Source organism: Oryx dammah, unplaced genomic scaffold (assembly GCF_014754425.2).
Source record: "Oryx dammah isolate SB20612 unplaced genomic scaffold, SCBI_Odam_1.1 HiC_scaffold_4, whole genome shotgun sequence".
NCBI classification, from domain to species: domain Eukaryota; kingdom Metazoa; phylum Chordata; class Mammalia; order Artiodactyla; family Bovidae; genus Oryx; species Oryx dammah.
In genome coordinates, this window is record NW_024070188.1 from 2,932,825 (window position 1) to 2,957,955 (window position 25,131).

The 25,131-nt window shown below is 39.5% G+C and overlaps 1 protein-coding gene across 4 annotated transcripts in view; it reads left to right on the top strand.

Moving 5' to 3' along the window:
• MYO6 (myosin VI) overlaps window positions 1-25,131 on the top strand; it is a 159,803-nt gene that overhangs the window by 92,043 nt on the left and 42,629 nt on the right. For all 4 annotated transcript variants that reach the window (XR_005720875.1, XM_040239051.1, XM_040239052.1 and 1 more), the window contains exons 12-16: window positions 919-1,063; window positions 2,173-2,330; window positions 3,680-3,771; window positions 5,633-5,705; window positions 22,683-22,810. Coding sequence is in view for 3 of the 4 variants with exons in the window: in XM_040239051.1 (XP_040094985.1) it covers window positions 919-1,063; window positions 2,173-2,330; window positions 3,680-3,771; window positions 5,633-5,705; window positions 22,683-22,810 (596 nt within the window). In the remaining variant the exon portion in view is untranslated. The remainder of the gene's footprint in view (window positions 1-918; window positions 1,064-2,172; window positions 2,331-3,679; window positions 3,772-5,632; window positions 5,706-22,682; window positions 22,811-25,131) is intronic.

The following is a 25,131-nucleotide window of genomic DNA, read 5'->3' on the forward strand; positions in this document are numbered from 1 at the left end:
ATCTATTTGTCATAATATAATTCCCATATGATTACATGCATTCTTTGTAAGTTTGAGATTAGTCTTAAATGAATCATTTATACAGTCCTAAAAATATTAATTATTTTATTATTATTAATAAGACAATAATTATATGTGCTTATTATGCACCAGACTCTCTTCCAGGCAATTCACGTATCCACCCTTACTAGTCTTCATAACAACCTTATTAGATTGATAGAGTTACTGTCCTTATTATATGGGTAAGGAAACTGAGCATAATAAGTAACTCATTCAAGGTCACACAACTAGTAAATTCTAGAGCTATAACAGCTCGGAATCTAAAGCACTATTGTATGCTGTCTTTCTATAAGAAGCATTTTGAAACAGCCTCCATAATAGGAACCTGTAGATACGATGTTCAGAAAAAATAGCCGTGGCCTCCTCACCCTCCTCCTTTGTCCCCGGGTGTCACGAGCACATGCATGTGTGCGCACTCACACCTGCCCCTAGACAAACATCCACACCCATGCTGACCTCATGACGTTTACCACTGGAATTACTCCTTAACGTTTTCTGCAGTCATATGAGTTTTGGTGATAAGGCATTCTATTACTCCAGAGATTTAATATATTAACAAAATTTGTAACCTATCATTAGTATATTTCCCTTGCTGGGTCATGAAAAATGAAACCCTGATAGGTTAAAATTTTGTTGGGCTGAGAGGATTGTGTCATGGGCTGCCCTGAATGAGTTGCCCAGTGACCTTGGCAATATGAGTGTCTGACAAGGGTGGGGAACAAGGGAGGTGAAATTAAAAGTCACAAATAAGCCTTGTCTAGTTCACAGCTTTGTCAGTGAAGTGTACTTCTAAGAAAATGCATCTTGAAAATCTCGTGTAATGTTTATTAATTGGAAATTAAAATATGTTTTCAATAGGTGGTTGTAATCTGAAGAGTAAATCTACTCAGTCGTTGGAATATTGTGCTGAATTACTGGGTCTGGATCAAGATGATCTTCGTGTAAGTTTGACTACGAGAGTCATGCTGACAACAGCAGGGGGCACCAAAGGAACAGTGATAAAGTAAGTTCCCTGCTCACTGCTCCCTCCAAGTCCTGCCTCGTGGGGGAAAAGCCAGATCCTGCCTCTGTTCCTTGCTGAGTAAGGCAAAGGAATGTTTCAAAACATTTCAGTAAATTTAAAAAGTAAGGATAACAAAAGCCCTTTTCGCTACACAGAAAGTTCTATAACTTACTTTGGGAAGTATTAGCAAGGTGTGTTCAGCCTGGTTCTCTGCTAAGCTAATTCCCCACTGTTGTTATATGCTGAAGAAAATCTCAGTGAGGAGAGTATATAGTAGCGCCTGCAGTAGTGTGGTCCTTCAGAGACGTTTCTGGAGCCCACGGGAAGGCTGGTAAGAGCCCCGGGTGTGGTCCTCAGCTCCATTTCCCCTGTGTTCTATCTAAAGCAGTTCTGTTTATGGATGGAGTGTCCACGTAAGAGTCCCTTTAGGAAAGGGTTCTTCTGCATGAAATGTAAGTTGGGAAACCACTGTTTAGAAGAGACCTGAGTGACTTCTGAGATTTCTTTCGAAGTTTGATCATTTTTTCTGGTGTTCACAAGGTGCCTCATGCTCTGTGACAGCATTTGGCACAGCGTCTGGAAATTCTTTTGCGTGGCACTCTCTTCATCGGACCGTGTGTCTGTATCTGCAGCGTCTGATGCTGTTATACTGTATAGTTACCAGTACTTAGATGAAAGAGTAGAGTTGGACAGTTTGCATTTTAAGATAAACTTTTTTTTCTTTTTTCCTTAAGCAGTGTTAACAAATTACTGAACTTTAAAGTTGTCTGGAATTAAACACAGTTTCTTTTACATTTAAGAAAGTCACGTGAAAGATTATTCCTCTGAATAAATTTTTTGTGTATTCAGCCTGTACCGTGAGGTATAAAATTGTTAAAAAGATTTTTTGAGCCTAATATTCTTTTACTCAATAATAGGTCTTTAATTATAGATAATTCTCCTGTAGTATTTTACTTGGCCCTATTTATTTGTTTCCATTCACAACTGACATTTTGTAGCTATTTATTTTGTCCTTTGCGTTGACTGTACATGCTCAGCTCTTGGGAACCTGGCGTTATTTCCATAACATTACTAGGAAGAATTTCTGTTGACTCGGTCTTCTTTTACAGGGTACCCCTGAAAGTGGAACAGGCAAACAATGCCCGGGATGCCTTGGCAAAGACTGTCTATAGCCATCTTTTTGATCACGTGGTAAACAGAGTAAACCAGTGTTTTCCTTTTGAAACATCATCCTATTTTATTGGAGTCCTGGATATCGCTGGGTTTGGTAAATATAGTTTTGTTTGTGAGTTTGTATCTGTTTGATATTTTTACACCCAGTTTTTCCATACATACATGATTAAAATTTTAAAAACCTTTTTTCCCTGTAGTACCTTTTGCTTAATGTATTTCCAGTTATATGTCCATACTATCATTTCATTTCATAATATGATTCAAATAAGAAGCTAATGTTTCAGAAAAAAAGGAAAGACTTGTGGATTTTGGTCACAGTAATGCTTAAATTAAAACATGTTGATTGAAACTACTGTGGGTAGACATGTCTCAGTGCTCTTAAAGGAGTACAGCAGAATAAAGTCTTCAGTGTTGCTGATAAAGAGAACTGACTCATTAAGACCATTGACTCCAGTGTAGAGCTGGGTACAGGTTGACCTAGCACACAGGCCAAACTCATAACTATGTATAAAAATTCATTCTTACTGATAGTTGTCAACAGAGAGCTAGTTCCAATTAATTTCTATCGAATGAGTAAGCTATTAAGATAAATATTTGAGAACTGTGGCTGTGTATGACCAGAAATGAAATGAGTCACTGACGTCTGAATGCTTTGTTCGGAATAACCATGTTGTAAAAATCTCAAAGTTAAGTCTGACCAATTTTTTATTGAGCTTTATAGATGCAGGCGTTCCTTCTGTCTGTGCACAAGTGGTGTCCTTTGTAATTTGTTTGCAGTTGCCATGAGAAGATATGAGTGTTTACATTTTTGGGAAGGGCAGAGTTTTGTTTTTGACGTGATATATATGTTGAAATTTACAGTAAAGCGTTACCTTTTGTTCCGAGCTAGAGAAACACTCATTACTGACCTGAGAATTTCATAGTCTTCAGACATTTGTTTCCTGGTCGGCACCAGTTTCGCACAGCACATGAATACACAAAGTCATAACATTTTAAAGCTGCAGGGATCTTAGAGATAATGTAATACAACGCCTTAATTTTAGAAATGCATTAGTATCTATAATATTTTTTCTAACTATAATCTCACAGATTATACAGAAAAATATGAAGTGCTTACATTATAAGTCATTTTCTTCAATTTAGATTGCTTTAACTCCTGTGCCTTAAAACATATATTACAAGTGAAAAAATATTTTATATCTTTTACTATATGATATTTATTTAACAACTTTTTGTCAAGCCGAGGTGTTTCTAATACTTAATTTTAGTGCCTATCAAAATTTAAGTCTTGAAATAAGAGCATTTGAGGAGTATGAAACAGTTATACATACATTTTAACCTACTGTTAAATTAAGCATTGATACAATAAAATTTTATCCTAAGTTAAATCTATTAATGTGAAGTTGATCTGATGATGACTCTTGGTTCTGATTTTATTTTCAGAGTACTTTGAACATAACAGTTTTGAACAATTTTGTATCAACTATTGCAATGAGAAGCTTCAACAATTTTTTAATGAAAGGATTCTGAAGGAGGTAATTGGTGTCCAATTTAGATTTAAGAACAGCCCTCTATTTTAAAATTTCAGGGTACAGAGATAGACTGCAGTTGTTACCTGGTTGGATGGGGTATGATGTATGGTGGCCCAGGGACTCAGAGAGGCCCTGCGTGGGCTATGGGGGCACATCCTAAGTGTTGATGGTACAGCTGAGCTTAGGGACCAAGCTAAGTAAAAACTCTAAAATAGGCGCCTCCTCAGAAGTGAGGGTATCTTGCCTTTTACTAGTGACTTTTACTAGACTTGAAATTCTTCTTGCTTCGTTTCCTGATTCAGCTGTTTCCTCCTCCACTGCCAATCAGCAGTCTCCTCTCACCCTGTCCTGGGCACCCCTCCCTTCCCCTGGGTCTCTGCTTCTGCCCACTCGTTACCTGCTCACCCTCTCTGTATATGGCAGCGGGGCCCCCAGGTTGGGAGAGTCCATGGGCACTGGCCTGCCTCCCTAGCCCTGCCAGGTTACACTGTGCACTGCCAGTGGCCCGTCGGTGCGGTGTTTTTGGCCGGACACCATCTCCGGTCGAGTGAGGAACTTCCCACTACTACTCATAGTAGATGACTGTGGGCCTGTCCTACTCTTACAGTCTCAGGTCTTAAGGAAGTTCCTTTGTAACACTTCAGAGTGCACAGCAAGTATAGGTAACTTTGGATCAGCAGATTTGTGGTTAGTCTCACCATTTTTTACGTAGTATTTTGAATTTTCTGCCGTTTCCTACTAATACTCTTCCCTTTCCTTCGTTTGAGCTGTTTGAGATGTATTTTCCTGAGTGAAGCAAGTAGAAGTAAAGGGAACTCAGAATTACCCCGTTAATCTCGTCCAGCCCTTTGTTTTACAGATGAAGAAACCACAGCAGCTCAGTGACTTCTGCAGGTCTACACCCACCTTCCTGGCTGCTGGTTCCCTTCATATTAGCACTGCTGTTTTCTGAGCTCCCCTCTGTATCTGGACTTGAAATGTGAAATCCTTTCTTTCCTGCTCCGATTCTATCCATCTTTTCCTCCTTTCTTACTATGTTTTTGTCCTTTTGGGTTTCCCAGCACATTCCAACTTTTATACCTCTCCTCATATATTATAGTTAAGCCAGTTCTGGCATAAACAAACAGGTGAAAACAAGTACTTAGCAGTTAAAATAGTTTCTCTGAAAATGTTCCCTCCGGCTGCCTTAGTCCTTCCATTACTGTGTGAAGTTTGACATGTATGCTTCTCACTTAATCTGCCTTAATTCTTCCCTTCCTACCAGCCCAGCAAGCTTTATCTAGAAACTTCATGAAGAGGAGACAGTCTTGATTTATATTTATACCAATTCTTTAAAATAAAAGTGAATTTCAAATTCAGGTTGAGCCCAAGTGGACATTGCCTCCTAGAACGACAGAACCTTTTGCTAGTATGTCTCTTAGGAGGAAATATTTAAACATTCAGGGGGAAAAATAAGAAATACACATAACCCTGAATTCATTGCATTGCTCACTCATCTGTGATAAAATTCCTGCCCACCTGCCCCGGTCTTGTCTTGGGTTTGAGTAATTATTAACAGATCCCTGTGTCTGTGCCTGGCTGCCCAGCGTATTTCAGGGAAAGCGTGCTTATCTGTGAGGAAATGTTTCCACATATGTAAATTGTATGTTATGTTGGCCATTGAAGTTGTGATTTCACCTTGCCTTAGGGGCAAGGATTTTTCTTCCCTAATGTTTTGTAAGACTTCTCAGTCACCAAATCAGTTGGTGTGAACCTTTGTACACTGACTAATCAATAAATGTTATGATTCTATCTGGCACCAAACAGTGAGTCTTTCCTCTCACATGGCATCTCCATATCTATGATTATGACTGTTTTTTTCTAGGAACAAGAACTCTATCAAAAGGAAGGTTTAGGTGTGAATGAAGTGCATTATGTGGATAACCAGGACTGTATAGGTACGTATTGTTTTTACTCCATTTGGGGGAATTACGGGAAGATAGAGTGAATGTTTTCACTAGTCATTCTTTTGTGCTGTGTGGTTGATACTCCTGGTTATGGGACTTGAAACTGTGGTATTCAAGAGAGCTTTTACTTCTCTAGCACTGCTAGGAAGTTGTTTTTTCACATGAAGGCACCAAATTCAACTATACTGAAAGTATTCTGAAAATTTCCTCTGTTTACTATGATGGGCATTTTCTTTCTTAAACAGTTAACACGTGGCTAAGTTAAGGAGGAAACAAAACTGTTTAAGCAGTGAAAGGATTCCTTACTTGGCGTGAGGAAGCCCGTGGTATAGCAAGGTCCCTGCGGGGTCTGCAGGGGCTTGGCTCTGCGTCTGTTCTCTGTATGTCGGCTCTACCCTCCAACTGGTTGCAAGTAGGCCTCACAAGTTCAGTGGGTCCCATCAGATAATGCCACACAGCGGGAGAACAGTCTCTTTCCTGGTCTGTTGTTGGTAGAGAGACCTTTTCCTGTTGTCACCCAACTGGTGCTCAGGCTGTCTTTTCCTTCCAGCCGATCTCTAAAATCAGCTGTTGGGTAAACCTTGCTGTGAAAGTGGAATTTGACAATTGAGCCAGTAACTCTTGCTAGATTTGGACAAGATAGAACAACAGTGGTAACAACAACAGCACAGTCACAGTGATAATACTTTACATTCATGTAACTTCTCAAAGGACTTTCATATCCTGCCTGGTCCACTTAGTGTATCCCGCCACATACCTCGTCCCTTCTTAGATCCTTGTGCCTCCAATGGTGTCGTTGGATATCTTGGCTGGAGCTCCTCCCCTTCCATTTACCTTTCTGCCCACTTCCATGTCCTGCATCTGTCAGAATGCTCTCGTTTACAGCTCAGCTAGTGTGCCCCCCCCACCCCCATAACTGCCGAAGATACATCTTTCTCTGCCCAGTGAACTTAGAGTCTTGATTGCTCTTCCTGTGTCCTGTAGCTTTTATTTATAATTAATTAATTAATTAATTTTTAAATTGAAGGATAATTGCTTTACAGAAATTTGTTGTTTTTGGTCAAATCTCAACATGAATCAGCCATAGGTATACATATATCCCCTCCCTTCTGAGCCTCCCTCCCATCTCCCTCCCCATCCCACCCCTCTAGGTTGATACAGAGCCCCTGTTTGAGTTTCCTGAGCCATACAGCAAATTCCCCATGGCTATCTATTTTACATATGGTAATATAGGTTTCCAGGTTACTCTTCCCATACATCTCACCCTCTCCTACCCTCTCCCCATGTCTGTAAGTCGATTCTCTGTCTGTTTCTCTTGCTGCCCTGTAAATGAATTCTTCAGCCATTTTTCTAGATTCTGTACATGTACATTAGAATATGATATTTATCTTTCTCTTTCTGACTTCACTCTGTATAATAGGTTCTAGGTTCATCCACTTCATTAGAACTGACTCAAGGGCATTCCTTTTTATGGCTGAGTAATATTCCATTGTGTATATGTACAACAACTTCTTTGTCCATTCATCTGTTGAGGGAAATCTAGGTTGCTTCCATGTTCTAGCTATTGTAAATAGTGCTGCAGTGAACACTGGGATACATGTGTCTTTTAAAATTTTGGTTTCTTCAGGGTATATGCCTAGAAGTGGGATTGCAAAGTCATGTGGTGGTTTTATTCCTAGTTTTTTAAGGAATCTCCATACCGTCTTCCATAGTGGCTGTAGCAATTTACATTCCCACCAACAGAGCAAGAACGTTTCCTTTTCTCCACACTCTCTTCAGCATTTATTTATTTATTTATTTTAATTTTAATTTTTACTTTATTTTACTTTACAATACGGTATTGGTTTTGCCATACATCGATACGAATCCACCATGGGTGTACATGAGTTCCCAAACATGAACCCCCCTCCCACCTCCCACCCCACACCATCCCTCTGGATCATCCCTGTGCACCAGCCCCAAGCATCCTGTATCCTGCATCAAACATAGACTGGCGATTTGTTTCTTACATGATAGTATACATTTCAATGCCATTCTCCCAAATCATCCCACCCTCTCCCTCTCCCTCTCTCTCAGAGTCCAAAAGTCCGCTCTACATGTCTGTGTCTCCTTTGTTGTCTCTCATACAGGGTAATCATTACCATCTTTCTAAATTCCATATATGTGTTAGTCTACTGTATTGGTGTTTTTCTTTCTGGCTTACTTCACTCTGTATAATCGGCTCCAGTTTCATCCGTCTCATTAGAACTGATTCCAATGTATTCTTTTTAATGGCTGAGTAATACTCCATTGTGTATATGTACCACAGCTTTCTTATCCATTCATCTGCTGATGGACATCTAGGTTGTTTCCATGTCCTGGCTATTATAAACAGTGCTGCGATGAACATTGGGGTACATGTGTCTCTTTCAATTCTGGTTTCCTCAGTGTGTATGCCCAGCAGTGGGATTGCTGGGTCATAAGGCAGTTCTATTTCCAGTTTTTTAAGGAATCTCCACACTGTTCTCCATAGTGGCTGTACTAGTTTGCATTCCCACCAGCAGTGCAAGAGGGTTCCCTTTTCTCCACACCCTGTCCAGCATTTATTGCTTGCAGACTTTTGGATCGCAGCCATTCTGACTGGTGTGAAGCGGTACCTCATTGTGGTCTTGATTTGCATTTCTCTAATAATGAGTGATGTTGAGCATCTTTTCATGTGTTTGTTAGCCATCTGTATGTCTTCTTTGGAGAAATGTCTATTTAGTTCTTTGGCCCATTTTTTGATAGGGTCATTTATTTTTCTGGAATTGAGCTGCAGGAGTTGCTTGTATATTTTTGAGATTAGTTGTTTGTCAGTTGCTTCATTTGCTATTATTTTCTCCGATTCCGAAGGCTGTCTTTTCACCTTGCTTATATTTTCCTTTGTTGTGCAGAAGCTTTTAATTTTAATTAGATCCCATTTGTTTATTTTTGCTTTTATTTCCAATATTCTGGGAGGTGGGTCATAGAGGATCCTGCTGTGATTTATGTCGGAGAGTGTTTTGCCTATGTTCTTCTCTAGGAGTTTTATAGTTTCTGGTCTTACATTTAGATCTTTAATCCATTTTGAGTTTATTTTTGTGTATGGTGTTAGAAAGTGATCTAGTTTCATTCTTTTACAAGTGGTTGACCAGTTTTCCCAGCACCACTTGTTAAAGAGATTGTCTTTACTCCATTGTATATTCTTGCCTCCTTTGTCAAAGATAAGGTGTCCATATGTGTGTGGATTTATCTCTGGGCTTTCTATTTTGTTCCATTGATCTATATTTCTGTCTTTGTGCCAGTACCATACTGTCTTGATGACTGTGGCTTTGTAGTAGAGCCTGAAGTCAGGCAAGTTGATTCCTCCAGTTCCATTCTTCTTTCTCAAGATTGCTTTGGCTATTCGAGGTTTTTTGTATTTCCATACAAATCTTGAAATTATTTGTTCTAGTTCTGTGAAAAATACCACTGGTAGCTTGATAGGGATTGCATTGAATCTGTAGATTGCCTTGGGTCGTATACTCATTTTCACTATATTAATTCTTCCGATCCATGAACATGGTATATTTCTCCATCTATTAGTGTCCTCTTTGAGTTCTTTCATCAGTGTTTTATAGTTTTCTATATATAGGTCTTTAGTTTCTTTAGGTAGATACATTCCTAAGTATTTTATTCTTTTCGTTGCAATGGTGAATGGAATTGTTTCCTTAATTTCTTCTTCTACTTTCTCATTATTAGTGTATAGGAATGCAAGGGATTTCTGTGTGTTGATTTTATATCCTGCAACTTTCCTATATTCATTTATTAGCTCTAGTAATTTTCTGGTGGAGTCTTTAGGGTTTTCTATGTAGAGGATCATGTCATCTGCAAACAGTGAGAGTTTTACTTCTTCTTTTCCAATTTGGATTCCTTTTATTTCTTTTTATGCTCTGATTGCTGTGGCCAAAACTTCCAGAACTATGTTGAATAGTAGTGGTGAAAGTGGGCACCCTTGTCTTGTTCCTGACTTTAGGGGAAATGCTTTCAATGTTTCACCATTGAGGATAATGTTTGCTGTGGGTTTGTCATATATAGCTTTTATTATGTTGGGGTATGTTCCTTCTATTCCTGCTTTCTGGAGAGTTTTTTTAATCATAAATGGATGTTGAATTTTGTCAAAGGCCTTCTCTGCATCTATTGAGATAATCATATGGCTTTTATTTTTCAATTTGTTAATGTGGTGAATTACATTGATTGACTTGTGGATATTGAAGAATCCTTGCATCCCTGGGATAAAGCCCACTTGGTCATGGTGTATCTTTTTAATGTGTTGTTGGATTCTGATTGCTAGAATTTTGTTGAGGATTTTTGCATCTATGTTCATCAGTGATATTGGCCTGTAGTTTTCTTTTTTCGTGGCGTCTTTGTCAGGTTTTGTTATTAGGGTGATGGTGGCCTCATAGAATGAGTTTGGAAGTTTACCTTCCTATGCAATTTTCTGGAAGAGTTTGAGTAGGATAGGTGTTAGCTCTTCTCTAAATTTTTGGTAGAATTCAGCTGTGAAGCCATCTGGACCTGGGCTTTTGTTTGCTGGAAGATTTCTGATTACATTTTCAATTTCTGTGCTTGTGATGGGTCTGTTAAGATTTTCTATGTCTTCCTGGTTCAGTTTTGGAAAGTTGTACTTTTCTAAGAATTTGTCCATTTCTTCCACGTTGTCCATTTTATTGGCATATAATTGCTGATAGTAGTCTCTTATGATCCTTTGTATTTCTGTGTTGTCTGTTGTGATCTCTCCATTTTCATTTCTAATTTTATTGATTTGATTTTTCTCTCTTTATTTCTTGATGAGTCTGGCTAATGGTTTGTCAATTTTATTTATCCTTTCAAAGAACCAGCTTTTGGCTCTGTTGGTTTTTGCTATGGTCTCTTTTGTTTCTTTTGCATTTATTTCTGCCCTAATTTTTAAGATTTCTTTCCTTCTACTAACTTGCATTTATTGTTTTTAGACTTTTTGATGATGGCCATTCTGACTGGTGTGAGGTGATAATCTCATTGTGGTTTTGATTTGCATTTCTCTAATAGCGAGCAATGTTGAGCATCTTTTCATGTGTTTATTAGTCATCTGTATGTCTTCCTTGGAGAAATGTGTGTTTAGGTCTTTTCCTACTTTTTGATTGGATTGTTTGTTTTTTTGATATTGAGTTGTATGAGCTGCTTGTGTATTTTGGAAATTAATCCTTTGTCCATTGTTTCATTTGCTATTATTTTCTCCCGTTCTGACAGTTGTCTTTTCACCTTGCTTATAGTTCCTTTGCTGTGCAAAAGCTTTTAAGTTTAATCAGGTCCCACTTGTTTGCTTTTGTTTTTATTTCCATTACTCTAGGAGGTGGGTCATAGAGGAGCTTGCTTTCATTTACGTCATTGAGTGTTCTGCCTGTGTTTTCCTCTAACAGTTTTATAATCTCTGGTCTTACATTCAGGTCTTTAATCCATTTTGAGTTTATCTTTGTGTATGGTGTTAGGAAGTGTTCTGATTTCATTCTTTTACATGTAGCTGTCCAGCTTTCCCAGCACCAGTTATCAAAGAGGCTGTCTTTGCTCCACTGTATATTCTTGACTCCTTTGTCAAAAATAAGGTACCCATAGGTGCATGGGTTTATTTCAGGACTTTCTATCTTGTTCCATTGGTCTATATTTCTGTTTCTGTGCCAGTACCACTCTGTCTTGATGACTGTAGCTTTGTAGTATAATCTGAAGTCAGGAAGGTTGATTCCTTCAGCTGCATTCTTCTTTCTCAAGACTGCTTTGGCTGTTTGGGATCTTTTGTGTTTCCATATGAATTGTGAAATCTTTTGTTCTAGTTCTGTGAAAAATGCCATTGGTAATTGGATAGGGATCACATTGAATCTGTAGATTGCATTTGGTAGTGTAGTCATTCTCACAATATTGATTCCCTACACAGAAACATGGAATAGCTCTCCATCTGTTTATGTCATCTTTGATTTCTTTCATTAGTGTCTTATAATTTTCTGTGTACAGTTCTGTTGTCTCCATAGGTAAGTTTATTCCTAGATATTTAATTCTTTTTGTTGCAGTGATGAATGGCATTGATTCCTTAATTGTTCTTTCTGATTTTTCATTGTTAGTATATAGAAATGCGAGTGATTTCTGTGTATTGATTTTGTATCGTGCAACTTTGCTAAATTCACTGATTAGCTCTAGTAATTTTCTGATACTATCTTTAGGGTTTTCTATGTACAGTGTCATGTAATCTGCAAAGAGTGAGAGCTTTACTTCTTTTCCAGTTGGATTCCTTTTATTTATTTTTCTTCTCTGATTGCTGTAGCTAGGACTTCCAGAACTATGTTCAATAATAGTGGTGAAAGTGGACACCCTTGTCTTGTTCCTGATCTTAGGGGGAATGCTTTCAGTTTTTTACCATTGAGAATAATGTTTGCTTTAGGTTTGTCATATATGGCCATTATTATGTTGAGATAGGTTCTTTCTATGCCGATTATTTGAAGAGTTTTAATCATAAATGGGTGCTGAATTTTGTCAAAGGCTTTTTCTGCATGTATTGAGATTAACATATGGTTTTTATGTTTCAGTTTGTTACTGTTGTGCATCACATTGATTTATTTGCATATATTTGACGAATCCTTGCATCCCTGGAATAAACCCACTTTGATCATGGTGTATGAGCTTTTTGATGTGTTGCTGAATTCTGTCTGCTAAAATTTTGTTGAAGACTTTTGCATCTATGTTAATTAGTGATATTGGTCTGTAATTTTCTTTTTTGTGTGTTGTCTTTGTCTGGTTTTTGTGTCAGGGTGATGGTGGCCTTGTAGAATGAGTTTGAACATGTTCCTTCCTCTGCAATTGTTTGAAAGAGTTTTATAAGGATAGGCATTAGATCTTCTCTAAGTGTTTGATAGAATTCTCCTGTGAAGCCATCTGGTCCTGGGCTTTTGTTTTTTGGGAGATTTTTGATCACAGCTTCAATTTCAGTGCTCGTAATTGTTTTGTTCATACTCTCTATTTCTTCCTGGTTCGGTCTTGGGAGATTGAGCTTTTCTAGGAATCTTTCCATTTCTTCCAGGTTATCTATTTTATTGCCATAGAGTTGTTCATAATAGTCTCTTATAATCCTCTGTATTTCTGCATTGTCTGCTGTAACCTCTCCTTTTTCACTTCTAATTTTCTTGATTTGATTCTTCTCTCTTTTTTTCTTGGTGACTCTGGCTAAAGGCTTGTCAGTTTTGTTTATCTTCTCAAAGAACCAGCTTTTAGTTTTATTAATCTTTACTACTGTTTCTTTCATTTCTTTCTGCTCGGATCTTTATGATTTCTTTCCTTCTGCTAATTTTTTTTTTCCTTTTTCCAGTTGTTTTAGGTGTAAAGTTAGCTTGTCTATTTGATGTTTTCCCTGTTTCTTGAGGTAGGATTGTACTGCTATAAACTTCCCTCTTAGAACTGTTTTTGCTGCATCCCATGGGTTTTGAGTTGTTGTGTTTTCATTGTCATTTGTTTCTAGAAATTTTATTTCCCTTTTGATTTCTTGAGTAACATGTTGTTTATTTAGAAATTTATTGTTTAATCTCCATGTGTCTGTGTTTCTTACAGTTTTTTTCTTCTAATTGATACCTAGTCTCATAGCGTTCTGTCAGAGAAGATGCTTGATACAATTTCAGTTTTCTTAAATTTACTGAGGTTTGATTTGTGACCCAAGATGTGGTTTGTCCTGGAGGATGTTGCATGTGTACTTGAGAAGAAGGTGTGTTCTGCATTTGGATGGAATGTCCTGAATATACCAATGAGATCCATCTCATCTAATGTACCATTTAAGACTTGTGTTTCCTTATTAATTTTCTGTTTTGATGATCTGTCCACTGGTGTGAGTGGGTGTTAAAGTCTCCTACTATTACTATGTTACTGTCAATTTCTCCTTTTATGTCTCTTAGTGTTTGTCTTATGTATTGAGGACCTCTTATGTTGGGTGCATAGATATTTACAGTTATTAGGTCTTCCTCTTGAATTGATCCCTTGATCATTATATAGTGTCCTTCCTTTTTTAAAAATTTTTATTTTTACTTTATTTTACTCTACAATACTGTATTGGCTTTGCCGTACATTGACGTGAATCCGCCACGGGTGTACACGTGCTCCAATCATGAACCCCTCCCACTATAGTGTCCTTCCTTATCTCTTGTTCAGTTCAATTCAGTTCAGTCGCTCAGTCGTGTCCGACTCTCTGCTACCCCATGGACTGCAGCACACCAGGCCTCCCTGTCCATCACCAACTCCTGGAATCCACCCAGACCCATGTCCATTGAGTCGGTGATGCCATCCAACCATCTCACCCTCTGTCGTCCCCTTCTCCTCCTGCCCTCAATCTTTCCGAGCATCAGGGTCTTTTCGAATGAGTCAGCTCTTTGTATATCGGTGGCCAAAGTATTGGAGTTTCAGCTTCAGCATCAGTCCTTCCAATGAACACCCAGGACTGATCTCCTTTAGGATGGACTGGTTGGAATTCTTTGCAGTCCAAGGGATTCTCAAGAGTCTTCTCCAACACCACAGTTCAAAAGCATCAATTCTTCGGCGCTCAGCTTTCTTTATAATCCAACTCTCACATCCATACATGACCACTGGAAAAACCATAGCCTTGACTAGATGGACCTTTGTTGGCAAGGTAATGTCTCTGCTTTTGAATATACTGTCTAGGTTGGTCATAACTTTCCTTCCAAGGAGTAGGTGTCTTTTAATTTCAAGGCTGCAGTCACCATCTGCAGTGATTTTGGAGTCCCAAAAAATAAGGTCTGACACGGTTTCCCCATCCATTTGCCATGAAGTGATGGGACCAGATCCCATTATCTAAGTTTTTTGAAACTTGAGTTTTAAGACAGCTTTTTCACTCTCCTCTTCCACTTTCATCAAGAGGCTCTTTAGTTCTTTACTTTCTGCCATAAGCGTAGTGTCATCTGCATATCTGAGGTTACTGATACTTTCCTGGCAATCTTTATTCCGGCTTGTTCTTCCTCCAGCCCAGCATTTCTCATGATGTACTCTGCATATAAGTTAAATAAGCAGGGTGACAATATACAGCCTTGATGTACTCCTTTTCCTATTTGGAACCAGTCTGTTGTTCCATGTCCAGTTCTAACTTTTACTTCCTGACCTGAATACAGATTTTTCAGGAGACAGGTCAGGTGGTCTGGTATTCCCATCTCTTTCAGAATTTTCCACAGTTTATTGTGATCCACACAGTCAAAGGCTTTGGCATAGTCAATTAAGCAGAAAAAAAAATGTTTTTCTGGAACCCTCTTGCTTTTTTGATGATCCATTGGATGTTGGCAATTTGATCTCTGGTTCCTCTGCCTTTTCTAAAACCAGCTTGAACATCTGGAAGTTCACGGTTCACGTATTGCTGAAGCCTGGCTTGGAAAATTTTAAGCGTTACTTTACTAGCATGTGAGATGAGTGCAGTTATGTGGTAGTTTGAGCATTCTTTGGCATTGCCTTTCTTTGGGATTGGAATAAAAACTGACCTTTTCTAGTCCTGTGGCCACTGCTGAGTTGTCCAAATTTGCTGGCATATTGAGTGCTACACTTTCACAGCATCATCTTTCAGGATTTGAAATAACTCAACTGGAATTCATCACCTCCACTAGCTTTGTTCATAGTGATGCTTTCTAAGGCCCACTTGACTTCACATTCCAGGATGTCTGGCTCTAGGTGAATGATCACACCATCGTGATTATCTGGGTTGTGAAGATCTCTTTCGTTCAGTTCTTCTGTGTATTTTTGCCACCTCTTCTTAATATCTTCTGCTTCTGTTAGGTCCCTACCATTTTTGTCATTTATTGAGCCCATCTTTGCATGAAATGTTTCCTTGGTGTATCTAATTTTCTTGAAGAGATCTCTAGTCTTTCCCATTCTGTTGTTTTCCTCTATTTCTTTGCATTGATTGCTGAGGAAGGCTTTCTTATCTCTCCTTGCTATTCTTTGGAACTCTGCGTTCAAATGGGTATATCTTTCCTTTCCCCCTTTACTTTTCACGTCCCTTCTTTTCGCAGCTATTTGTAAAGCCTCCTCAGACAGTTATTTTGCTTTTTTGCATTTCTTTTTTCTTGGGGATGGTCTTGATCCCTGTCTTCTGTACAGTGTCACAAACCTCCATCCATAGTTCATCAGGCACTCTGTCTATCAGATCTAGTCCCTTAAATCAATTTCTCACTTCCACTATATAGTCATAAGGGATTTGATTTAGGTCACAGCTGAATGGTCTGGTGGTTTTCTCCACTTTCTTCAATTTAAGTCTGAATTTGGCAATAAGGAGTTCATGATCTGAGCCACATTGAGCTCCTAGTCTTGTTTTTGCTGACTGTATAGACCTTCTCCATCTTTGGCTGCAAAGAAATACAATATAATTAATTTTATAATATAAATATAATCAATCTGATTTTGGTGTTGACCATATGGTGATGTCCATGTGTAGAGTCTTCTTTTGTGTTTTTGGAAGAGGGTGTTTGCTATGACCAGTGCGTTCTCTTAGCAAAACTCTATTAGCCTTTGCCCTGCTTTATTCTGTACTTCAAGGCCAAATTTGCCTGTTACTCTAGGTGTTTCTTGACCTCCTTCTTTTGCATTGAAATAATGAAAAGGGCATCCCTATAATGAAAAGGACATCTTTTTTGGGTGTTAGTTCTAGAAGGTCTTGTAGGTCTTCATAGAACTATTCAACTTTAGCTTCTTCAGCGTTACTGGTCGAGGCATAGACTTTGATTACTGTGATATTGAATGGTTTGCTTTGGAAACAAACAGAGATCATTCTGTCATTTTGAGATTGTATCCAAGTACTGCATTTCGGACTCTTTTGTTGATTATGATGGCTACTGCATTTCTTTCTTCTAAGGGATTCCTGCTCACAGTAATAGATATAATGGTCATCTGAGTTAAATTCACCTGTTCCAGTCCATTTGAGTTTGCTGATTTCTAGAAAGTCGATGTTCACTCTTGTCATTTCCTGTTTAACCACCTCCCAATTTGCCTTGATTCATGGACCTAACATTCCAGGTTCTTATGCAGTATTGTTTTTTACAGCATTGGACCTTGCTTCTATCACCAGTCCCATCCACAACTGGGTGTTGTTTTTGCTCTGTCTCTTCATTCTTTCTTGAGTTATTTCTCCACTGATCTCCAGTAGCATATCAGGCACCTACTGACCTGGGGAGTTCCTCTTTCAAGTATCCTATCATTTTGCCTTTTCATACTGTCATAGGGTTCTCAAGGCAAGAATACTGAAGTGGTTTCCATTCCCTTCTCCAGTGGACCATATTCTATTAGACCTCTCCATCGTGACCCATCCGTCTTGGGTGGCCCCACAGGGCATGGCTTAGTTTCATTGAGTTAGACAAGGCTGTGGTCCGTGTGATCAAATTGGCTAGTTTTCTGTGATTGTGGTTTCAGTCTGTCTGCCCTCTGATGCCCTCTCTCAATGCCTGCCTCTTACTTGGTTTTCTCTTACCTTGGGTGAGGGGTATCTCTTCATGGCTGCTCCAGCAAAGCACAGCTGCTGCTCCTTACCTTGGACATGGGGTAGTTCCTCCTGGGCTCTGCCCCTGACGTCGGACGTGGTGTAGCTCCTCTCCGCTGCTCTTGTGTGCCGTCGCAGCTGTCCACGCTTGTAATCTTCTTTATTTTAAGGTCTGTTTTATCTGATATGAAGATTGCTACTTCAGCTTTCTTTTGCTTCCCATTTGGGTGGAATATATTTTTCCATCCTCTCACTTTCAGTGTATATGTGTCTTGAGGTCTGAAGTGGGTTTCCTGTAGACAGCATGTATATGGGTCTTGTTTTTGTATCCATTCAGTGAGTCTGTGTCTTTTGGTTGGAGCATGTAATCCGTTTACATTTTGAGTAATTATTGATATATATGTTCTTATTGCCATTCTCTTAATTGTTTGGGGTTGACTTTGTAAATCTTTTTCTTCTCTTCTATTTCTTGACTATATAAATCCCTTTAACATTTGTTGTAAAGCTGGTTTGGTGGTACTGAATTCTCTTAACTTTTGCTTGTCTGAAAAAGCTTTTGAGTTCTCCAGCAGTTTTGAATGAAATCCTTGCCAGGTACAGTAATCTTGGTGGTAGATTTTTCCCTTTCAGAACTTTAAATATATCCTGCCATTCCCTTCTGGCCTGCAGAGTTTCTGCTGAAAGATCAGCTGTTAAGTGTATGGGGTATTCCTTGTATGTCACTTGTTGTTTCTCCCTTGCTGCTTTTAATATTATTTCTTTGTGTTTAGTCTTTGTTAGTGCTATTAGTATGTGTCTTGGCGTGTTTCTCCTTGGGTTTATCCTGTATGGGACCCTGTGCCTTTTGGAGTTGATCGACTATTTGTTTTTCCATGTTGGGGAAATTTTCAACTCTAATCTCTTAAAAATTTTCTCACCCTTTTTTTCCTCTTCTTCTTGAATGTTTAATTCAAATGTTGGTGCTTTTGATATTGTCCCTGAGGTCTCTGAGACTATCCTCAGTTCTTTTCATTCTTTTTACTTTAATCTGCTCTTCAAAAGTTATTTCCACCATTTTTTCTTCTAGCTCACTGATTCCTTCTGCTTCAGATATTCTGCTATTGATTCTTCCTAGAGTATTTTTAATTTCAGTAAATGTTTTGTTTGTTTCTGTATGTTTATTCTTTAGTTTTTCTAGATGTTTGTTAATTGATTCCTGCATTTTCTCCATTTTGTTTTCAAGGTTTTTGATCATTATTCTGAATTCTTTTTTAGGTAGTTTGCCTGTTTCCTCTTCATTTATTTGGACTGCTGCATTTCTAGTTTGTTCCTTCATTTGTGTAGTATTTCTCTGCCTTTTCATTATTTTTTTTAACTTGCTGTATTTGAGGTCCTCTTTTTCCTGGCTTCAAGGTTGAATTGTTTCTTCCTTTCAGTTTCTGTCCTCCTAAGTTTGGTCCAGGGGTTTGTGTAAGCTTCCTATAGGGTGAGATTTGTGCTGAGGTTTTATTTGTTTGTTTGTTTGTTTCTTTCTTTTTTCTCTGACGGACAAGCTGAGTGATATGGTAATCCTGTATACTGATGATTGGGTTTGTATTTTTGTTTTGTTTGTTGTTCAGATGAGGCATCCTGCACAGAGTACTACTTGTGGTTGGGTGATGCTCGGCCTTGTATTCAAGTGGTTTCCTTTGTGTGAGTTCTCACTATTTGATACTCCCATGGACGGAGGAGCCTGGTAGGCTGCAGTCCATGGGGTTGCTAGGAGTGGGACACAACTGAGTGACTTCACCTTCACTTTTCACTTTCATGCATTGGAGAAGGAAATGGCAACCCACTCCACTGTTCTTGCCTGGAGAATCTCAGGGACCAGGGAGCCTGGTGGCTGCCATCTATGGGGTCGCACAGAGTCAAACACGACTAAAGTGACTTAGGAGCAGCAACAGCAGGGTTAGTTCTCTGGTAGTTTAGGGTCTTGGAGTCAGTGCTCCCACTGCAAAGGCTCAGGACTTGATCTCTGGTCAGGAATAAAGATTCCACAAGTGGTTTGTTATGACATTAAGTGAGATTGAAACAAATATCCAAAAATGAGAAACCAAACATGAACCCCAGATAAATGGCAGTTACAAAATCAGGCAAATCATTTTAAAAAATGGAACATATACATATATATATACATCCATGAGCAAAGTCAAAATAGTCCAGGAAAAATAAAGTACAGTAGATTGACCTGGTGAATAAAGGAAATAAAAAATTATATTTACCAGTTAAGAACAAAACTAACTAAAGCAGAAACTGGAAAACAAAACTAATGCAAGGTTTCAAGTGGGAATAAAGCAATGAAAACAAAACTAACAAATATGTTGAGAGGAAAGGAAGGAAAGAAAAGAAAGAAAGAACAGATATGCAAAGTTAAATAGTGATAGATGAAGATTTATATACATTAAACATTAACTGCAAGGGGGAAAGAACAATAGGAAAGGCAAACAAAAGAATAAATGTAGAAAATATATAATAGGTTTTAAAAAATTAAAAATTATAAAAAAGAGAAAAAAAAAGTGAAGAAAGAAAAAGGATAAAAAAAGGAAAGCTCCACAGAACTGCAGAAATCCAATGTAGAGGCAGAGGTTTATAACAATAATAAAAAGTGTGACTGAATAAACACATATACATATCCACCCATAATCAAAATCAAAACATTCCAACAAAAATAAAGTATAATAGATTGACCTGGTGAACAAAGGAAACCAAAAATTATATCTACCAGATCAAAACTAACTGAAGCACAAACTGCAAAACAAAACTAAAGCAAGGTGACAAGTGGGGAATAAAACAATGAAAATAACATTAACAAATATGTTGAGACGTAAGGAAAGAAAGAATAGATATACAAAGTTAAATAAAGGTAAATAAAGATTTATATACATTAAGGATTAATTGCAAGGGGAAAAGAACAGTAGGAAAAGCAAACAAAGGGATAAATGTAGGAAAAATAATAGTAGGTTTAAAAATTAAAAAGTAATACTAAAAAATTAGAAAATAAAAAAAAAGGAAAACTCCACAAAACTGAAAAAGCCCAGCATAGAGGTAGAGGTTTATAACAATAATAAAAAATGTAACTAAGGAAAAAAAGAAAAGCTCAAAAGCTTAATTAGATTTCATAGTGCTGATAAAATCGACAACTGCAACAAAGTAGAGGAAAGGGGGAAAAATCCAAAAGAATCTACAGAATAAGTCAAACATCAGAATAATAAATGTTTTTCTTGGGTCACTGCTGTCAGAGTTCTCTCCCTCGCTGGGAGTCATAGTTCCTCTCACCTCCCTAGGATGCCCTCCAACACTGTGCTGGTCTCTGGACCTGCTGTGGGGACAGCTCAGATTCTAATCTGGTCCTACTCCTGTGCGTTCTTGCCTCCAGTGTCCACAGCTGTCAGGACTAGTGCATTTTCTTCTGTGGGAACTCTCAGTGGTCTTTTATATATTCCATAGACACAGAGTTTGCCTAGATGATTGTACGGATTTAATCTGCAGCTTTTACAGCTGGTGGGAAGGTTTTGGGTCTTCTTCCTTAGCCACACTGCACCTGGGTTTCAATTGTGGTTTTATTTCCATCTCTGCATGTGGGTTGTCCACTGGGGTTTGCTCCTGAGGCTGCCCTGGAGGACTTGGGTTGGCCCCGTGAGGGCCAGTTGTGGAGGTGGTGCAGCTGCTTGGGTCTCAGGGATTCTGGCAGTACCAGGTACTCAGGGGAGTTGGTGGCTAGGGCAGCAGGAAATATTGTGCTCTAGAAGAGTATGGCAACCAGTATTGGCCAATATGCTCCAGTATTGCTTGGAGAGAGCCCCCCTCCGTGACAGAGAAGGCTGACAGGCCACAGTCTACAGGGTTGCAAAGAGTCCAGACACGACTGAAGTGACTGTGTGTGCATAGATGCAAGACTTTTTTGCCTGTGGCAGCTCTGCCCCAGTGAAAGGTGAGTGTGAAGGTGGTGCAGCTGCTTGGCTTGTGGGGACCCTGGTGGCACCAAGTGTGCAGGGACATGGACTGCCTCCCTGGCAGGAGTTATGGGCCTCTCTGAGTTTTTTCGAGCCTCTTGTAGCTGGCGATCAGAAGGCCTCTTTGGCCAGTCTTTCTCTGTAGCTCTGCCCATTCATGCACTTAGAGGGCTCCCTTCCCTGGAGTCCTTCTCTGTTGTTTGGGGTGTCAAGCACATAGAGGGGCCCCCCTAACTGGGATCCTACTCAGTATATCCTTGTGTCAGGCACTTAAAGGGGCTCCCTGGCTGGGATCCTACTCTGGTGCCTCAGAGTAGGCACCAGATGGGCCAGCCTCTCTGTTGTTCAGCTGCTGATCTGGCGTGTGGAGAGAGAAGCTCCATTCCCTATGCGTGACTTATCGCCTTGCTTCCATGGCTGCCTGGCTTTCCTCCACAGGCATTTCCCACCACAGTCTCCTCCCTCACGTCCCCTCGATCTGTCTCTCCACAGTCCACAGCAGCTCTTGCCCTGGGATTGCTCCACAATCCCTAAACTCCAGCTTCCAGCTGCTGCACCTTCCAGGGGACCTGGGTCCCTGTCCAGGGTATGTATGGCTGCAGCAAGGACTATCTGATTCTCATTCCATTTAGGCTGCCACAGATCAGCTGTTTCACTCTCAGCCTTAAATGTTTCTCCTCTGACTCAGACAATTGCCCTGATGTGGGGATCGGACCTCTGCTTCAGTTCCCCCACCTGCCGAGGGCAGGTCCAGTTGTACTAACACTCGTGTTTCCCCCTAGTTCCTTCTTTCTACTGAGTTTGGGGTGGTTCTGTATATTCTTTTCTGCTGGTCAGTTACTCCAGTCCACTCTCAGCTGGTGTTCTGCCTGCATTTCTGTGTCTGAAGGTGTGTTCCTGATGTATCCGTGAAGAGAGATGTACTCCATGTCCACCTATTCCTCTGCCATCTTGTTCTTAATTCCTGTCTTTTAGAGGCTGTCCCATTTAACAGTTCTATCTACTGCATTTAAGCAGCTTACATTTTATAGTTATTTTGGACAGGCAGTAAATTCAAAACATATGAATATAAGGAGCATAAATACGTGTCGTTGCTGAAAAGCTTTTGAATCCATACTGTAAGTAGTTTTAAAAACCTAAGCTCACAAAAGCTTCTGTAGTTTTACTTCAGTTTGAATATAGAGGTCATCTGGGAGAGGAAGATTGCTGGCTCTTTGGCCTCTGTCCTAGCTTACAGTGAGGATGGTTATTACATTAGTCATTTTCTTTATGGAGTTGTTCTCTAAACTGTGTTGAGTATATGATGTTACTTTCTAATAAATTGCCAGATGTAAAATAAAATTCATCTACTCTCTGTAGCTTTTGAGAGAAAACAGTACTTGTGGAATCATATTACTTTGTTTCTGACCAGCCCTCAAAATTTGTGATCAGTGTTTAAAGTGTTGTATTTTTACCCTGTCATATTTGAATTTTTTGAAATAGATTTAATTGAAGCAAAATTAGTGGGAATATTGGATATTTTGGATGAAGAAAATCGCCTTCCCCAGCCAAGTGATCAACACTTCACATCTGCAGTTCACCAGAAGCACAAAGACCATTTCCGACTCTCTGTGAGTTTGTCATGTCAAAATTGAGGCTCTGGTTGGAAGAGAAACTTTCAGAAAGCTGTGCTAGATGTTAGATATTAGATAATTAGACTCCTAAATTATGGAAGGCATATGCATCTTCTATAATTAATCCAGCACAGTGTCTTCTATAGATGACCATTAATTTATATCTGTATATTTTTGCTGCTGCTGATCTATCCAATCAAGGCCCTTTTAGCTGGATATAAAACACATTTCTCCTATATACGATGTACAAAAAGATTTATGTACTTTTTTTTTTGTACATTTATGTACTGTTTTTATGTTCTCCCTTCTGGGTGAAGTGGCCATCAGTTGCTCTGTTCCGTATTGTGTTAACTGGATCACTTCCCCGGGGTTAGGACCTAGAGTTACATGCAGCCACCTGTCTGACATTTGTAAAACCAGCAAAGCTTGTGGCTGAGAGTCTGACTGGTAGAAGCAATTCATTTAATGATGAGTGATTTCATTTTGATGCTCTTTCCTTAGAAGTTTTGAATGGAAATTGTACTCAGAGAGGGTCATAGAAGCTGAAGCAACAGAAGAACTAGCTGAAGGGTAAAATAGACACAGAGACAAAAAGAGACACAGAGAGAAATAAATGAGAAGTACTCTTCCAAAAAGGGTCAGAAGACCTGGTTTCTCTAGACTGCTGTTGTGTCATAGAGCTGTGCTTGAATCCCCGCTAGTGGTGGTGACTGGTAGGGCCATTCTCCATAAGGCTGCAGCATGCTTCTCTTGAGGTGTTTTCTCTGTTTAGGTAGCTCTGTGTTTATCTTTACACTCAACCTACATCCCCTGACTAATCCAAACACAACTCCATCCTTGTGCCCAGAATGAGCAGAGTAGCACAGAGAAATGTGGATGTTAATTTCACCCATGTAGATAGGTGCTGCCTCATCTTAGAACAACAAAGACAGGAAGGAAGGAAGATGGAAGAGAAAAGAAAAGCTGTTCAGAGTTGCAGTTGCCTCCTATACTGTTACAGTTTTGAGACTGGGACATAGTATAACAGTCATTGCTTTGATGGGTCCAGGAGTTCAAGTGAATGAAAGCAGATATTCTTGTTTCCATACATCATTAACTAAATCAATAACACAATCAGGTTGAAGGCATTTACTGAAAAAGCTGATGTAATTATGCTGACCTTTTCTGGAGACTGCATCCCACAGCCACCTACTCCATCGACTTGCAGTTCTTCTGTATCCTTAAATAAATCTTGGGATGTGAACGCTGCCTCTCTTCACTTCAGTTGAGATAGAAATAAAACAGCATGTGTCCCCAGGAAAACTTCTGCTAAGATTGAAGACGTGTATCTAGTCCTGTTTATTGACTGCTCTCTGAGAACCAGTCTGGATGCACAGTCACTTTTGCCAAAAGAACTGACTGCTGGTCAACAAATTGTGATCAAGGTTTCAGAGACATAGCGCTCCAAGGACAGCCAACAAAAGCATCAGGAATGGGCTTTGGTCACTTTCCTCAAAACAGAACAAGAGCACAGCAGTAAACTCTTAATTTGCACGGTTCACTGCTTTTGTTGTATTTCTTTGAAAATGTAGATAATGATAATCATTGATTGAATTGCTTACCATGTGCCTGGGGCATTCTAAGCATTTTGCCTGAATTACTTTATTTAATCCTCATAATGGGCTTGCCTGGTGGCTCAGATGGTAAAGAGTTTGCCTGCAGTGTGGGAGACCTGGGTTCAGTCCCTGGGTTGGGTAGATCCCCTGGAGGAGGGCATGGCAACCCACTCCAGTGTTCTTGCCTGGAGAATCCCTGTGGACGGAGGAGCCTGGCAGGCTGCAGTCCGTAGGGTCACGAAGAGTCGGACACGACTGAGTGACTAAGCACAGCACAGCACATTGCTCACAGTAATCCTTTGCTGTTGCTCCCGCTTGCTTCCCCATGCTAGAGATGAGGGGACGGGCATGGAGAGGGCAGGTGACCTCCTTTCCTAGAATGGATAAAGAGTTGGATTTGGGCATCAGGCTGGCATCTTGATCCCAGGGCCACCCTCTGATTCATGCTGTTTGCTGCCATGCAGAGGGGAGGCTCTGTGGTCTGCCAGCTCTCTCACCCAGGAGAAGCCTGGTGAGGTTATGGGGGCTTAGCTTTTTCATTTTTAAATGAAATCGTCTTTCTTAACCTTAGGCTGTTTTGTGGGTCAGAGGTGATATTTTATTTTGGAAATTTTAGAAATGATACCAGTATGAGATATTATAGTGATAGTACAACCAGAAAGTGATTTTGTTTTCTTCAAATAGATTCAGGCTCATTGTGTAAAAGTGTTAGGAGGTATGGCT